Here is a 16490-nt window from a genome sequence, read left to right as displayed (position 1 = left end):
CAATTCAGAGATATAGTGGTCAAAACGTCTTTTTTGAGAGGAGCTCCCGGAGATCAGCTATAGCTTCTTTCGAAATAAATATTTTTACTAATACTAAGTCTTAAAATATCGGCGAATATCGCAGGCGATGGAACGAAGAGCTGTATGATCTTTACGACGACGTAAACATAGCGCAGCCAATAAAGATTCAGTGGCTACGCTGGCTGGGTCATATCGTCCGAATGGATACAAACGCTCCGCCTTTGAAAGTATTTGAGTTCCCACAAGTTCTCAATCGGGTTGAGATCCGGGACTGTGGTGGCCATTCCATAACATGAACTTTATTTTCGGTAAACCAAGACTTTATATATTTTGCCGTGTGTTTCGGATCATTATCCTGTTGGAAGACCCAACGCACCGGCATTTCCCACTCAGCATATGGCAGCATTACGTCTTCCAAAATGTTTTTGTAGCCATAGCGGTCCATAATTCCATTAATTTTATGTAATGGTCCAACTCCATTTGCAGAAAAGCAGCCCCACTCCATTATATTGCCTCCACCATGCTTAATCGTTTTCTTGCAATAACGAGGATCATACCGTATATTCACTGGTCTTCTCACATAAGACATTCCATCACTACCTATCAAGTTAAATTTTGACTCATCGCTGAAAAGGACTGTTTTCCATTTGCTGATCGGCCAATTTAGATGCTCCTTGGCAAATTTCAAACGCTTCGCCTTGTTCTTCATTGAAATCATATATTAGGTTTGTGTGCAGGACGGCAACCTCGCAGTGAAGCTTTCAAAAGGCGTCTACGCACACTTCTCGTGGATATTTGCAAATTTAAGTCTTTTATTATTTGTCTTGGAACAATTTCAGGATTCTTTTTTGCCAGTTGTACTATCAGGTTGTCTGTCCTTTGGCTGGTTTTGCGTGTGCGCCCTCCTCGGTGAATAACAGCAACCTATTTTCTTGTAACAAACCTTTTAATTATTCGCGAAATCGTACTTTTGTGTATGCTGTATTTTGCAGATATGCCTTTCTGTGTCATTCCTGTCTGAAAATCTGCAATAATTCTCTTCCGAAGTTCAATTCCAAATTTGTCTCTTGCCATTATCAAAACCGCGAAACTTTATTTAAATAAACACACTAATTTATTTGCAGGAACGGTTGATACAGGGTGGCTGATGAATTTTGCTACATTAAGAAACTCAAATAACTTTTTTTTTAGTGTATGGAATTCATTTATTTTTTTTTCAAGTTGAAGGTCATTAAATTTTTTTAAATGTAGCTTAACTAGTTTTAAAAATAATTCAATTTAAATGCCCCCCATGCTCGTTGACACAAGTGCGGCATCTTAGTAAAAAGTTGTTCATTGCTGCTTTGAGAGTTGCGACAGGAATAGCCGCAATTGTTGCCCGAATGGATTGTTTTAGTTCATCCAAATTTGTTTACATAAACCCCACAAGAAAAAGTCAGGTGCAGTAAGGTCAGGCGACCTGGGGGGCCAACGAAATTCGGAGTTTCTTGAAATCAGTTTATTGGGAAATTTTCGTCGCAACTCTGTCATAACAGTCTGGGCTATGTGAGACGTTGCCCCATCTTGTTGAAACCACACAGAGTTGAAAGGAATTCTCTTTCGGCGTAGTTCTGGATAGAAAAATTCTTTCAGCATTTTCAAATAACGGTCTCCAGTAACCGTAACGGTGTGACCATTTTCTTCAAAAAAATAAGGCCCGACAATACAGCGTGAAGAAACCGCACACCACACTGTCACGCGAAGAGGATGCAATTCCGTCTCGTGGAGTATCTGTGGGTTAGAAGTACTCCATATTCGACAATTTTGTTTGTTCACATTGCCGTTTAAATCGAAATGGGCCTCATCAGACATGAAAAGGCAGTTCAACATGTTTTGGTCTTCTTCCACCATTTGCAGGAGCTTCTGGCAAAATTCCAAGCGAATCGGCAAGTCTGCTGCATTCAGTTTGTTAACCATTTGAATTTTGTAAGGAAATAAGTCTAAATCTTTGTGCATTATTATTTGCAAAGACTGTCGGCTGACACCAAGTTGAGCAGATAAGCTTCTTGTTGAAACCCTTGGATTGCTTTGTATAGCTGCAGCTACAGCAGCGATCGTTTCCTCCGTCCGAGCTGGTGGGTTTCGATGATAAGGCCTTCTTGCGACTGTTCCTTGCTCAGCAAAGTTATTCACCAGTCTCATTATGGTCCATCTGCTCGGGGGATCGCCGCCAAACATCCGCCTGTACTCTCTCTGTACCAAAACTACGGACTCCAGTGCGTGATAGCGGCGGACTATCCAAATTCTTGTTTGCGTGTCCCAGTTATCCATTTTAATAAATTTTAAAGATCAATCTGCAAAATAAAACAAAAATGGAACAGATAACTTAAAAAGAAAAAAAGTTATTCAATTTTTTTTTGGTAGCGGCTTTCATCAGCCACCCTGTATTATATTATATGCAGTATACAAGCTATTTTGAGTGACAGATAAACCAAAGACAACGAATAAAGTACCGTTACAATAGTGTTACTTAAACTATTTTGAAGAGTTGCATTTGTTTTGTCCATGCTCTTTTAGGATTGATGTAAAAATGGGAGTCTATCTCCTTTAAGGGAACAAATATTTTTCGTTTGAAAACGTAAAATAAAAATATACATTCGAAACTAATATAATTTCCCATTAAATCAATATTCTATAAATTTTAATGTTAAAATATGTACACATTTTTGCAAATAGGATGTTAGTTGCATATGATATGGCCACCACTGTATGTATGGTTGTTGTTGTAGCAGTAGCTTTGCCCTCTCAGTGTGGTGTAAAACAGCGGTCGGCTTCGTCCAAGGTGGTAAATTCGCCTTGGCTTCGTCTAACTCATCTAACGGTAAGCCCAGGAAACTTGCTGTTTTGATCCAGAGGGTCCAGAGGGAGTGGGGTGTTAGATGAATGGGTTTGATGGGGCATGTGAAAAGGTGATTAGTGTCGTGCGTGGTGCCTTCACATGCCGGACATATGTTTAGTATGCCGGGGTCAATTCTGAATAGGTAGGAGTTTAACCTGCTATAGTATCCAGAACGTGTATGTATGGTGGATGTTTATGCTGCTTCAACAAAAAACGTGCGCTTTAAATAAAAAGTTAATAATAAATAGTCATATTCCGTGCAGACCTAAACATACGCGTGAGAATAGGATACGTGCTATCTCGACTAATAAAAAGTGTTGCTTTTCACGGATCGGAACAATATATGCCATGGGACTTCGTCTAATAATTCTTTTTGCACCTATTGCACCAAGTCCGTGTCCTTGTGGTAATGTAGACCCAGTGATCATAGTTGACACCTACCTTTTTTACTCTAGCATTTTTTATCCTTACAAATGCCCTCCACATAGCAGCGTTGTAAGCTTCCTTTTTGGTAAAATAGTGACACTTTTTGTTTTGGTCATCTCAAATGAGCTTTAATCAATTTCAATACAGCAATACAAAAAGATATTCGAGTTCGTTAAAATTTACTTCAATGCAATAAAATATTTACATTTTGCATGTACGGAAGTTTATTGTTACTATTATTTACACAAAAAGTTCATAACAATTTATAAATTTGAATGCATATAAATGTTCGGTTTGTGTGGTGTTTATTTTGTTTTCAGTTGTGAAAAATTCGTGTTAAACAGAAAAATGAAATGCCAAATCGACTTGTACGTATGTATGTACGTAAGCGTTATAAATTACAATTTAAAAAAATGGAATTGTATATTCGCAGCAGTGCGGAAGTTCAGTATTGACACAGCTAATGCAGCATGTGTTGGTAAAGTAACACGTTTTTGAATTTATGTGAGTACAGCGTTAAAACGAAATTATGTCATGTTTTGTTGATCGCAAAGATTGCTATTAGTAAATAACTGCAGCTGAGCAAAGTTAGTATGTTGCGTAAGTGTACTCGTATTTATCAAACGTGTCGATTTAATGCTTCGGTGGAATGTTTTGCTGTTGAGAATTTGCAGAAGCTTGGGGTAACGCAGCTGCTGGTTGTTGTATTTGCTGCGGTTGCTGTACTTGTTGTGGCTGTTGTTGCTGCGCCTGCTGGGGCTGTTGTTGTGCCTGCTGTACTGGCGGCTGTTGATGTTGCGTTTGTGGTTGTTGCTGAAGCTTTACGGGTTGCTGTTGTATTTGCGGTTGTTGCTGAACCTGTGCGGGTTGTTGCTGAACCTGTACGGGCTGTTGCTGAATCTGTGCGGGTTGTTGCTGAATCTGTACGGGTTGCTGCTGTGGCACTTGCTGATACGGTTGCTGCTGTGGTACTTGCTGGTATTGTTGCTGATGCTGTTGTTGTGGCATCTGTTGATATTGTTGCTGATGCGGTGCCTGCTGATATTGTTGTTGCGGCACTTGTTGACCACCCACCGTTTGGTACACTTGGTCAGGGTGAAGTTGAATTGGTTGGCCCTGGAATTGTTGTTGATGTTGTACGTATTGTTGCTGTTGCTGCGCGTATTGTTGTTGCTGTTGTATGTGTTGCTGTTGCGGTTGCTGGTAGTGCATTTGCTGCTGGCCTACTGGTACTTGGTGTTGGCCATTCACTTGATATGTATCATGCTGCCCGTTGGGATAATAACCTTGTGGCATGTTGGGATGTGGTGGCAACTAAATGATGAAAAGGAATAAGTAAGGCGTAAAAGAAAGACATTTAAAGTTTCTCTACCAATCCTTGTGCTACCATTCGTTGAATTTCTTCTTGGCGACGTCTTTCAAACTCCAGGTACTCGTCATGCGTATATTGTGGTTTTTCGTCAACTGTCTCCCACTCAGGATCTTTATGCCACTCATCACGTTTAGTTTGTTCCAAGAATTCTTGGAAACTTATTAGACCATCGCGGTTGGTGTCTGTTTCTTCAAAGACATGTTCACGCATGCGTTCCATTTCTTCAGCGCGCTCACGCATATCGTCCTCAGGCAGACCTGATTGATACACTTTGTCTAGTTCCTTGATGAATAGTGCCTTCACTTCCACTTCATCCCAGTAGCCGTTGCCGTCCACATCTAAAACAGTGCGCAAATAATGAAGGGTTAATTGCAACAGGCATTTACTTACCATGCATCATGAAAAATGTATGTGGATCAAAGTCTTTCTTATCCATTTGATCTTGTTTTTCCCACACGTCTTCTAGTTGTGCCTTATTGCCAGGATGATGAACCTTTTCGTGTTTCTGGTGTTTTTCTTCTTTTTCCTTTTCCTCCTGTTCAAACTTTTTTCTCTCCTCCTCTGTCATTTCCTTTAATTTATTTTCCTTTTCGAATTCTTTTTGCATTTCATACTCTTTGAATTCCTCACGACGTTTCCGATCAGCTTCAGCTAAATCTTCGGAGGTTTTTTTTATCAACTTCCTAAGATCCTCAATTTCGAATGTATGCTCATTGTGATGATCCAAATGCTGTAGTACTTTCAAATGATCGCGGTCAATATCATTCTCCAGTTCGAACTCTTTATTCACCAACTTGCGCAAACGTTCAACTTCTTCACGCTTTATTTCATCTAACTTGGAACGTACATGATGATTCACGTACTCTAGTTCTTGTGCGATTTTGCCACTCTGTTTCAAAAATAAATACGTACATACATATATAAATGACTGCTATATGCGCAATGGACACAATAATCACTTACACGTATGTCAGCTTCAGGCGCTTTGTCCAATTTCTTTCGGAACTCTACATCGCTTTCGAGCGCATCCACAACCTCTTTTAAATACCGCTCATATTCCAAAGCTGTTTCAACATCTGGGGTAGCGGGCACGCTGCCTTTTTCTAACTTTTCCTCCTTTTTATTTTTAGTCACTGGTAGGGATTCGGAAAGCTGATACAGCACTGTTGTAGTGACCAAAATGAGAAACAATCTTGTTTTAAGGCTCATGATGCTTTTAAGCAATCGCTTTTCGTGGTTAAAAATTTAAGCTTCTTGCAAACAATTGATTTGAAATTACTTTTCCAAGAAGTGCTAGAAATACCAGCCGTAAACCTGACGTGTCAAAAACTTTTCTCTAACAGAAGTCACAATGATAATGTAAGCAAAAAATTTCGATAATAACACAGCTGTGACAGGAATCGATAAGATTTGTGCTAATCGCTCTGTTCACGTACACAAAAAGTTTAAAAATTTTGTTTGGTGTTTAGCAAATACCTTAATAATACGTTCACATATGCATTATATATATATATATATATATAATTGGCGCGTACACCCTTTTTGGGTGTTTGGCCGAGGTTCTCCTCCTATTTGTGGTGTGCCTCTTGATGTTGTTCCACAAATGGAGGGTCCTACAGTTTCAAGCCGACTCCGAACGGCAGATATTTTTATGAGGAGCTTTTTCATGGCAGAAATATACTTGGAGGTTTGCCATTGCCTGCCGAGGGCGACCGCTATTCGAAAAATGTTTTTCTTAATTTTGGTGTTTCACCAAGATTCGAACCTCCGTTCTCTCTGTGAATTCCGAATGGTAGTCACGCACCAACCGATTCGGCTACGGCGGCCGGGTTGCATTAATCACCTCCTATATAAATCTACCAAATCAATCTACCCATTCACATATGGCAGATTACCTGCAAAATTGACTATCAACTGTCAATACTGGTTGAGAGGTTTTTCTTCATAGAAATTATTTTGAAGGAATATTTCGGTGTATTTGGTTTCTTTAATTATTATTAACGATATGAAGAAAATACAAGAAGAAGGAATAGCTAATTTAATTGTGCAATTAATTGGTCGTTAATAATAAACAGTTGGAGGAAATCCGTATGCGACGTTTACAGAGGTTGCAAACAATTATGGCAACAATGCGCATGGGATATTCTATATTACATTTTATAATAAGTAATAAGAGGACAAAACGTTTATGGACACACGCTTTTTTCTGTAAAATGAATTCCTAATTAATAATATTTAACACAAATTTTATTAGATCTATGTTTACAGACCTGTTTTCTTTGCCGGCATCCATTTCATTTAGTTTTTATTTTGATGTTTCACCTTACATTCGTAATAAAAATTATCGATAGCACGGAAAACACAGGGTTGTATGTCGAAAAGTATCGTCATTATCTAGTGTTATTTTATAATCTCAGATTTTGAGAGAGAAATTTTGTGTGGGAAATCGCGCTTTTTAATTACGGATTTTGAGTTAAGCGCGAAAAAGTAGATCATCTGCTTATATGTGAACGTATTATAAGGAAGGTAAATTGAGTATTCAAAGTGATGCTTAATTTTGGATGGAAGTTGCAAGTTTTTATTGGACAAATTTGTATGTACTTGAAACAATTTGCCAGTGACAAAAGCAGCTGTTTACAAGTATGCGGCCATACACAAACAAACATAAACTAAAAAAAAAATAATTGTGGGAAACATGTATTACAGTTTGTATAGAAACAAATGATCATAAGAAGTGTGTCACTATAACTAGCAGAAGGTATAATTTGTAGTTTTGTATTTTTTAACTTCTTTGTATGGTGAGCGCTTCAAATTTTTAATTTTTGTACTGATTTCTCTTTCAAAGCAAATGCTGGCTATTTAGTTAAAGGCCAATTCTCACTACAATAGAACGTAAACAAAGCTAAACTCGACAGCCGTTTATACGTTGCCAGAACGACACGGACTTATAGGGCCGTCACAATGGGTCCGTTCTGGCAACGAATTTGACTGACAGCATAATAGATTACGCGTATTTGACTCGAAGCTGCCACATATGTACCGTACGCAATGCTGAAATGCTCAAAAGTTGACAACTTTCTATTTTTGACGTACGGCAAAAATGACAACTGTTTAAAGAAGAAGAATTTTGTATGTTATTTTTTATTATATCTAAATAAATACAGAAAATAAATGAAATCTTAATGAATTTAGTCAATTAAAATGCGCCCCTATCTTTTAGATGAGAGCTTGAAAATAGTAGAGAAAAGGCTACGGCCGGAAGTGGCCCATTGTGATAGGCCTATTAACTTTAAATCTGGTCAAGGACTGACACTCAAGCTATTGTTTTACACTTTTACAACAAAAATAATAATTTAGAAAAAATGCAATAAAAATAATTTTTTCCATATTTTAATTGTCAACACATTTATTGTTTAGTGTTTTTTCAACGTGTTCCCAGCAGATAGGATATGTAAACAAAGAAAAAAATTACAATTAGATGCCAATAATCACAACCATAATTTAAACTGTAATTAACACACGTTTTTTAGTTTTCCCAATATTATAAACTTTACAAGAAGGCTTTCGTTCCAGTTTTTACATTTAAAAATAGGGGTTGGGAATTTAACAAAAATTATCTTTTACTTTGCCTTATTGTATACACCATAGCGGTGTACAGTATAATTAAAACTATAAATAAATATGTACATGCACAAATAAAACATGTATATAAAATTACCCCTAAATACAAATAAATCATAAAAGCTGTTTAGAATTAACATTTTTTAATTTAAGTTAGGTTGATGCTGGATTGCTTAGTGAAGACTGTATGCACGAATCTCCATCAGTCAGATCTAGAAAAACCATATCCCCACTAGATGGAAAATCATCCAGCACAATGATGCCTACATTATTATCGGGGATACGTGGAGTATCTTCATGATAGCCAAACCAATATATGACGATACCGGCACCGAAACTAGAAAGATAACCAAATAATATAAACATCTAAGAGTCTAAGCCGGACTTAAAGCGTAAAGAGGTTTACCGATTACTATAGCTATAGAGCTGCTGCTGTATGTTCCATTTATGTGTTTTTACATCGCCGAATGTTGCTTTGCTTTCAATCCAATTAACTACTTCACCTTTGTATAAGAATGGCACTATCATTTTAATATCGGGGGTTTTATCGTAACCCAGACGCCGCAATTCATTTTCATCATTATAGTGCATATTAGCAGCTGTAGCCATTTGTTTCAGCTATAATGATTTCATGTTAAATATTTTACAATTCAGTTTTTGCAATATTACCTACCTTAAATTCGTATTCTTCGCCTAAAATTCGTCGACGTAAATCAACCAGTGGGCCATCTTGGGAATCGCTACACATGCATTGTGCCACATTTGCTGCTAGTTTCGAATCATCAATGAGATGAGGATATTTGAGGATGCGACTAAGTTCTGATTTATGCTTGAACTTGTACTTTTGTTGCAAAATGATGCGACAAAGTATCGTGGGACTCATACCATCCAAACAAGCGATTTTCAACAGAAGAGTTGGCGCTGTATGGGTCTTCACTTGATCTTCAAAGCTGTTGAGATAAAGAAGTGAACAAGGGCTATTCAGTTTATCATATAATTTTGCTCCATGCTCCACTTACGCTTGCAGGTACTTCTTCGCTTTTGATTCATAATGCCAATGTTGCGCTCGCAAACGCGTGGACAGTTCTGTTTGCAGAATACTTTTTAGTGTTTGTCGGTCAATGTCCGTGAAGACTTTATTTACCATTTCCATTTCGCAGTCAATAGCAAGACCACTATAATGTTGTATGAAGCTACAAATACTTGAATATTCCGTAGCTGTCAATATACGCTTTTTCGTTGTTACACTGTCCTCCAATGCCAAGGAGATGGCACGTGCGGATGTGCCAGTTTCCATGCTGAGCGAAAAGTTAACACTTTCCTTCAGAAATATTTAGTAAGTGGCAATTTTCAACGTGGACGAATTGTTAGTTTCTGGGACCCCCACAATATCAGTTATTAATTAGGAGTAATTCCTCATAATTTGTAAACAAATACTTCTTCTTAGCAGAACAGCAGTATGCATTCACAATGATAGGTAAAAAATTCCAAAACTTGTATAAAAAGAAAATAAGTTTGTTTGGGTTGTTGTTATAATAGCACAAAAATTTCTCCACAAATGTTTGGAGATTGCTGCTGAAGTGATAGTTCTTGGCCGGATATGTATCTGGGTCATTCCGAGAATTAAGCTGCTATTAGTGGCGTCGTACCTTATGGTGCTCATACTCATTCAACGTAAATGTACGCCCACACGCCCGTGTCAGCTGACCCGATGAAGCAACGATCTACGATACTACAGAACGCAACGGTGGTGAGAATTGATTTACCCGGGGCTTTCATTAGTTTCATCGTGTCAGCTGATAAGGGCGTTGGTTGGACGTTGGTGAGTGTGAGCACCATTAGCCATAACCGTAACCATAGCAATCAGCTGTTCTGATCAAACCTATAGGCATCACTGTAAACGATCATAGGTGTCGCACCGTAACGCCGAAACCATAACCCGTAACCGCAAACAACTGTGAAATGTGCTTGAAATTTGTTTTGGTATTTGCGATAAAAATTTGAATATTACAAATGAGAGACGAAAAATTTCTTGACTTAGTGGAAAATTATCCATGTTTTTATGACAAAATGCAAATATTACCATTAATTATACTTTAATATCAGCTGTTTATGGTTACGGGATGACTAATCGGCAAATGCTGTAAGTCCAAGTAGTGCAATAGGTACCACAGTTGTCCTATTTTTAGGAGCTACTTAGCTAAGTTAAGGGTACTATGGTTAGTGATCGATACTCCTCAATAGTGGTTAGTGTTGGATACTTCTCCCATTGGGGTGACGCCCAGAAAATTCTTTGTGGAGGTTGCAAAAGGCCGCATTATTATGGAGTTCTGGGGGGAAACCATCCCGAAGGTGTGATCCCCAAGGCCCAACGGAAATAGGTTGAGGCCGAGCTAACGAAAGTGGCACTGAGGATTATACCGGAGAACCCCGGCCCCCCCTGCGTGCGAAGATTTAGGTTGGCACCAAGACCAGATAAAAATAATAGCGAGTGACGATGAGATATCGGTTCAACTGTACAAAGAGGCTATCTCAAAAGTCAGTGAGGTGTACCCGAATGCTTGGTGGTGGTCGTGGTCCATTTTAAGGAAGCCTCCTGGATCGTCTGGCAGAAGATCAGCCAGATGTAGTCCTCTTCCAGGCACCCTGGGTATGGAATTGCGAAATCTCCGGCTTGAGGACCTCAGGTTACAAGTTATATAAGACCACTTGTGAAGGTACTAAAAGCGCATGTATAATTGCAAAAACAAATTTTAATATATTTATGATTCAAAATTTCAGTAGCACAGTATTATATAGTAAGTATTGCTTAGTTTTTCTTTCAAGGTTTACACAGAATGTTGATACTTGAAAGTGGGGTAATATTAAAATATCCTTATCCGAAAAGATTTGGGGTTTTCTCGACCTAGGCCTGCCACCTCAGTAAACTACTTTCGACGCTACTTTTCATAGATTGTTCTTCTTCTCGGTGTACCTTTCTCCCAACCGCAATCGTCGCTATTGTTTGAAATCGCAACAAATTCCTCAAGTCAGAAACAACTGGAACAAGTGATATGCAGTGGGTGAAGCTCAAATCAAGTCAAAATACTGCACTCAGGCGAGCAACAGGATGTAGGCTACGCAAAAAAAACCCAAACACTACCCTCAGAAAACCGTTGCTGTTGGAGTACTATCGTAGAAATCGCCTGAGATCCTTCTTAGGTAGGTTAGGAGACATCTCAGTCAACTGATTGATTACATATGGTACGCAACAACCACTGGATCTTGTAGTATAAATACGGGCTATTAACGACATTCACCGACAGTCTCTTATCAACCATCATGAACTTTCGCTCCTCGAATGTCATTATTAGAGTCCAACCACCACTCATCGCAGACGAAAAGCTGTAGCTGCCCCGTGTGAGTAGCGTTATTTTGGCACAATTAAGTTCTGGATATCGTAGCAGGTTAAACTCTTACTTATCCAAAATTGATCCAGACTTGCATGAGAAGGTCCCGTCCTCGACATTTACAATCTCTCCATATGCTCCCTTATTCTACTCATTTAACGCCCCTTTTCTTCTGTTCATATACTGCCGCAACGGCTTGTTTCCTGGACCTACCGCAAGATGCGATAGAGAACGACGACCGATGACTTGACTGTAGTTGGTAATGTTTTGCGCTACAACAACAAAAACAGCAGTCAGGAAATCATTCAAATGGAGAGATTTGATAGAAAAAAGAGGTTGTCTGTAAAGTCGGTTTACTGACGATAGTTTAACGTGACAACGTCATAAGAAAATATTGATGGAATGGTTGCAATTTTCAAAACAAAATTTTAATTTTATTTGTTTGATAGATATTTTGTATGGATATAGAGGAGGAGGTAAATGGAATCGCAATGGAATAGGTCAAGTTACATTTACACAAACATGAAAAATGACGAAACATTTATTAAATTCATGAAAGATATGTTCAATTTCGATTGTGCATCAGACGTTAATAAGTCAACAACACTAAGAGGCACCATCATCGATTTAATTTTCTCAAGACACATTACACTTGAAACACTCCCTTTCATTTCCTACTTTTTCTATCATCGTCCTATTCTCAACAGAGAAATGGTTCATTACCATGTACACAGGAAGAAGGCATATGCAAATACAAGTATGTGAATTTATATACAAATGCGCATATACATACACACACATACATATATATGCTCACTCAAGTAGGACAGAGCCAGATGTCGAATGTTGCCGAACGCGGGGGCCGATTGTGCTCTTTGTCGTTCGTTCCGCGCTCTCGCTTGCAGTTCAAGCACATTAGCTTACATTTGCTTGCGTACGGAATAGATTCGTATATTTGACTAGCAACCCGCCCAGCTTCGCACGGGTATAAAATATATACCCTATGTCACTCACTGAAAAAATGATTAAAATCGATCCAGTAGTTTTGGCTTATTCATTACTGCCCGTGGCCCGCACGCGTTAAATTTGGAGTAAAACAATTTCCCTTTCTTTATAGCATGAAGATTTCCTGCTATCTTTGGGATATCTAAATTCATACCCTACATTTTTGCATATTAACTTTTTGCATTTTTACATACATATCTATTTATTTTATTTTTACAACAACTACTATATTACAGAATGTCTTTATATACAACGTTCATAGCTTTCTTGTCATTAGACAATACAAACATGTTTTCTCTAGAGGTTACTCTTGAAAGAGCGACATACAGTTGGCCATGTGAAAAACAGTCAACACTTAAATCTAAGCCTGCAACGTTGAAGGTTTGACCCTGAGATTTATTAATGGTCATTGCAAAAGATGTCTTTACCGGAAATTGTAAGCGTTTAAATTGGAATGGTAGATCCGATGGTATCAGAGGGATTCGGGGAATCAATACATCTTCTCCGGTACCACATCCTGTGAGTATTGTGCACTCTATTATGAAAGTTTTCAGTGATTTTACCAGCAAACGCGTGCCATTGCAAAGTTTAGGTTGACTTAGGTTTCTTAATAAAATAACAGGAACACCTATTTTCAGCTCCATTTTGTGAGGAGGGAGTCCAGACGGGTTCAAAGAATTTAGAAATTCTGTAGGTAATTGAACAGCTTCTTCCAAATCGAGAACAGTATCGACCGAGTAGTATATTTTCGTCGGCGTATCAATCTTTGAAATAATCAAGTTATTTACTTTATCTACTTGTTCGTTAGTTGGTGACAGAATAGCTCTTTCTTTAAACCAAGATATTGTCTTATAACTTATGTTATCAATGTCTGGATAGACATTGTTGCCTAACTCTTGGATGTTGTCTATCAAAACACTAAGGTTTTCTAGGTTAATCCTTCCCTCACTTTGTGTTAATTCTCCATTGCCAACTTTTAGCAGCATCTCTGGAAATAGCCTGTTCTCACGTGAAGATGACGAAACCCTCATATTAGTTTTAAGATCTAATTTATTGACATGCGACCAAAGGAGGGATCTTTTTAGCGAAGCATTTATTTCGTCAGCACGTGTTCCTCGAGTCACAACTGGTAGGATTTGACGGAAATCTCCTGAGAACAGAATTGTACATCCACCCATAGGTGAATTTTTGTTGCGCAAATCGCGCATTGTCCTATCCAGTGCTTCCATATACGTCTTGTTTGACATGGTAGCTTCGTCCCAGACTATTAATGAGCAGTCACGCATCAATTTTCCTGTATTGCTCTGTCTAGAAACACTACAGACGCTGTTATCATCATCGGTGGCGATTTTCAGCGGGTGCTTGATTGTAGAGTGTGTGGTTCGGCCTCTTTCCAAAAGAGTAGCGGCAATGCCGGATGACGCAACAGCTAACGCAATTTTTCCGGTAGATCTCAATTACTAATTACTGATGTAATATCTTGAAAAATATTGTTTTTAATTATATGCTGTAAAGAGCCATATACATAGATCTATATGAAAACAACAATGTATTTAAGGTATTTAATTGGATAAGGATTGATGTTGTACCCATTTGCTGAAATCGCTTCGAAAATAAGCTATTAGTTGTCGTAAAAAGTAAATGACAAAAAATGTAATTGTATGGAATCGATAGCAAACTAAACGCGCTCCGAATCAATAAAAACTATTCAAAAACTGTATTTTAATTATGTGCGATTTACTAATATAGAACGTGAAAATAGCGTTTTATTTCGCTGTAAAATTGTATGTACATATAATTACATGGAATTCAGAACGAAAGTAAATATTTCAAAGTTAAACTTCAAGAAAGTTTCATTTTAATTGGTTGATTCGTTTATGATTTATGGCCGTGGAAACAAAAAATTTATGTTTTTTTGCCACATTTTGACCGATTGCCACGCCCCCTTTATATATTTCTTCACATTATATAGATATAAACCTTCCTCTTCAATCAATCTATCTTTAAAAAAAACCGCATCAAAATCCGTTGCGTAGTTTTAAAGATTTAAGCGTATAAGGGGACATAGGGACAGAAAAAGCGACTTTGTTTTATAATATGTAGTGATATGTCCATATGACTTGTATGCATCTTTACATATAGATTTGTTCTTTTTGAAAATTGCGCGAAATTGTATATGCATATGCATATATTAGTATACAACATATCTTATAAGGTATATGGTAAATATTACCATACATTTTTTCCTTCATATATAATAAAAAAATTAATAATAATAACATTAAAACAACAGGTATTATTAACAAACTTGATTTATTTTAAATTCTTCAAGTATATCAAATTAATAATAATCAATAAGAAGGCACATGCAAATACAAATACGTGAATTTATATATGTACATATGCGCATATACATACATATATACGCTCACTTAAGTAGGAGAGAGCAAGATGTCGAACGTTGCCATCCGTTTGCTTTGTTTGCTTTGTCGTTCGTTCCGCGCTTTCGCTTGCAGTTCATTCAAGGTAACGACAATGAGCAAGGTAACGACAAATGAACAAGGTAACGACACATTTTTTCGTGCGTGCAGCCGGCTAAATCGAATTATAAGACGTTATCACGTCAATAAATTTAATATAAAAGTACGATTGGTTTAGTGCAGATTCACTGAAGGGAGAATTCCGATTAATATTCGTATCAATACGACGTACAGACGTAGATGGTCTCGCACGTATGTTTTCCACAAAGCTGTTGTCCGCCAGCTTTTTCATAATGGTTATACTAAGTGAAATTCCAAGAACCAGGATTAACACCTTTAATAATGTCAACCTTGCCAACAAGTGTTACTTTGAACTAAGTAGGCAATTGAGTAGTAAAGTCCTCTTTCGACCAAAAAAACTAACAGGCTCTCATCATATTAGTCCTAACGTATTGCGCAGAAGCTTAGACAACATCAACAGAGACATCCTGACGAGACATCCCTTCGAATTTTTGAGAGAAAGATTTTGGACCTTTGCATGTTAGCAACGGCAAGTATCACAGGCGATGGAAGAATAAGCTGTATGAGTTTTACGACGACATAGACATTGCGCAGCGAATAAAAAATCCAGCGGCTTCGTTGACTGGGTCATATAGGCTGAATGGATACAAATGCTCCGACTCTCAAGGTATTCGATGCGGTGTCATTTGGTGGTAGCAGAGGAAGAGGAAGGCGCCCTCTGCGTTGGAAAGATTAGGCGGAGAAAGACTTGGCTTCACTTGGTGTTTTCACTGCGCGCTTGGCCAAAATCGCTTAAGCAGTTATCGCGCCTATCAAGAAGATGGAGAAATTAAATTACAATCTCAGATTTGCGTTGAGTCACTCTATAAACTCTACGATTGAGGTATCAAAGAAAATAGTCAAGTATTGAAATGGGTTGGAGAGGGGTCCTGTTTTCCATACTCTGAGCGAGGCGTTGAATTAAACTTTTGATTCATACTCGTACATCTTACAAAGTTTCTGCTATTTACAGACTGCTATCAGTCTGTTCTTAAAATCAACCTACTATAAGCAAATAAAGCCACGCAAATCTGTGGGGCGTACTTGCCCAATTGCACTTGAAAGGGTTAAAAGTGCAATTGTTGAGTGCTTAAATAAAATAAAAAAATTTTAGTACAAAACAGCATGTATTTGTTGGTAAGTAAGTCCAAATTTTGTTAGTTTTCCTTAAATTAAAGTGAAACAAATTTTTTGTGTTATAGTAATTTGAGCTTAGTTTAGTTTACGTTGGCCGTGTT

At 37.9% G+C, this 16490-nt stretch overlaps 2 protein-coding genes across 2 annotated transcripts; both read right to left on the bottom strand.

Annotated features, from left to right (window-relative positions):
* Positions 1-3493: 3493 nt before the first annotated feature.
* Positions 3494-6048, bottom strand: LOC128860404 (nucleobindin-2). Its single transcript, XM_054097928.1, has 4 exons — positions 5661-6048; positions 5088-5586; positions 4698-5035; positions 3494-4639 (listed from the first exon to the last, which is right to left on the bottom strand). Exons 1-4 carry the CDS (start codon positions 5904-5906, stop codon positions 3959-3961), a joined length of 1764 nt encoding a protein of 587 aa, XP_053953903.1. The 5' UTR covers positions 5907-6048; the 3' UTR covers positions 3494-3958.
* Positions 6049-8071: 2023 nt separating this feature from the next.
* Positions 8072-9755, bottom strand: LOC128860403 (CDAN1-interacting nuclease 1). The gene is made up of 4 exons (XM_054097927.1): positions 9338-9755; positions 8992-9268; positions 8725-8936; positions 8072-8655 (listed from the first exon to the last, which is right to left on the bottom strand). Exons 1-4 carry the CDS (start codon positions 9613-9615, stop codon positions 8472-8474), a joined length of 951 nt encoding a protein of 316 aa, XP_053953902.1. The 5' UTR covers positions 9616-9755; the 3' UTR covers positions 8072-8471.
* Positions 9756-16490: the final 6735 nt, after the last annotated feature.

The sequence above is a fragment of the Anastrepha ludens genome, chromosome 4 (assembly GCF_028408465.1).
Source record: "Anastrepha ludens isolate Willacy chromosome 4, idAnaLude1.1, whole genome shotgun sequence".
Classification (NCBI taxonomy): domain Eukaryota; kingdom Metazoa; phylum Arthropoda; class Insecta; order Diptera; family Tephritidae; genus Anastrepha; species Anastrepha ludens.
Note: the sequence above shows the minus strand (reverse complement) of the source record. Positions and strands in the feature narration are given on the sequence as shown.

Bases quoted from the DNA above. Each gene is read 5' to 3' on its own strand.
- LOC128860404 (XM_054097928.1), bottom strand. From the start codon at position 5,906: ATGAGCCTTAAAACAAGATTGTTTCTCATTTTGGTCACTACAACAGTG. The intron at 5,587-5,660 runs GTAAGTGATTAT...TTTTTGAAACAG, and splicing joins CGCCTGAAGCTGACATACGT to AGTGGCAAAATCGCACAAGA. The intron at 4,640-4,697 runs GTAGAGAAACTT...TTCATCATTTAG, and splicing joins GAATGGTAGCACAAGGATTG to TTGCCACCACATCCCAACAT.
- LOC128860403 (XM_054097927.1), bottom strand. From the start codon at position 9,615: ATGGAAACTGGCACATCCGCACGTGCCATCTCCTTGGCATTGGAGGAC. The intron at 9,269-9,337 runs GTAAGTGGAGCA...TTATCTCAACAG, and splicing joins GCGAAGAAGTACCTGCAAGC to CTTTGAAGATCAAGTGAAGA. The intron at 8,937-8,991 runs GTAGGTAATATT...AAATCATTATAG, and splicing joins GCGAAGAATACGAATTTAAG to CTGAAACAAATGGCTACAGC.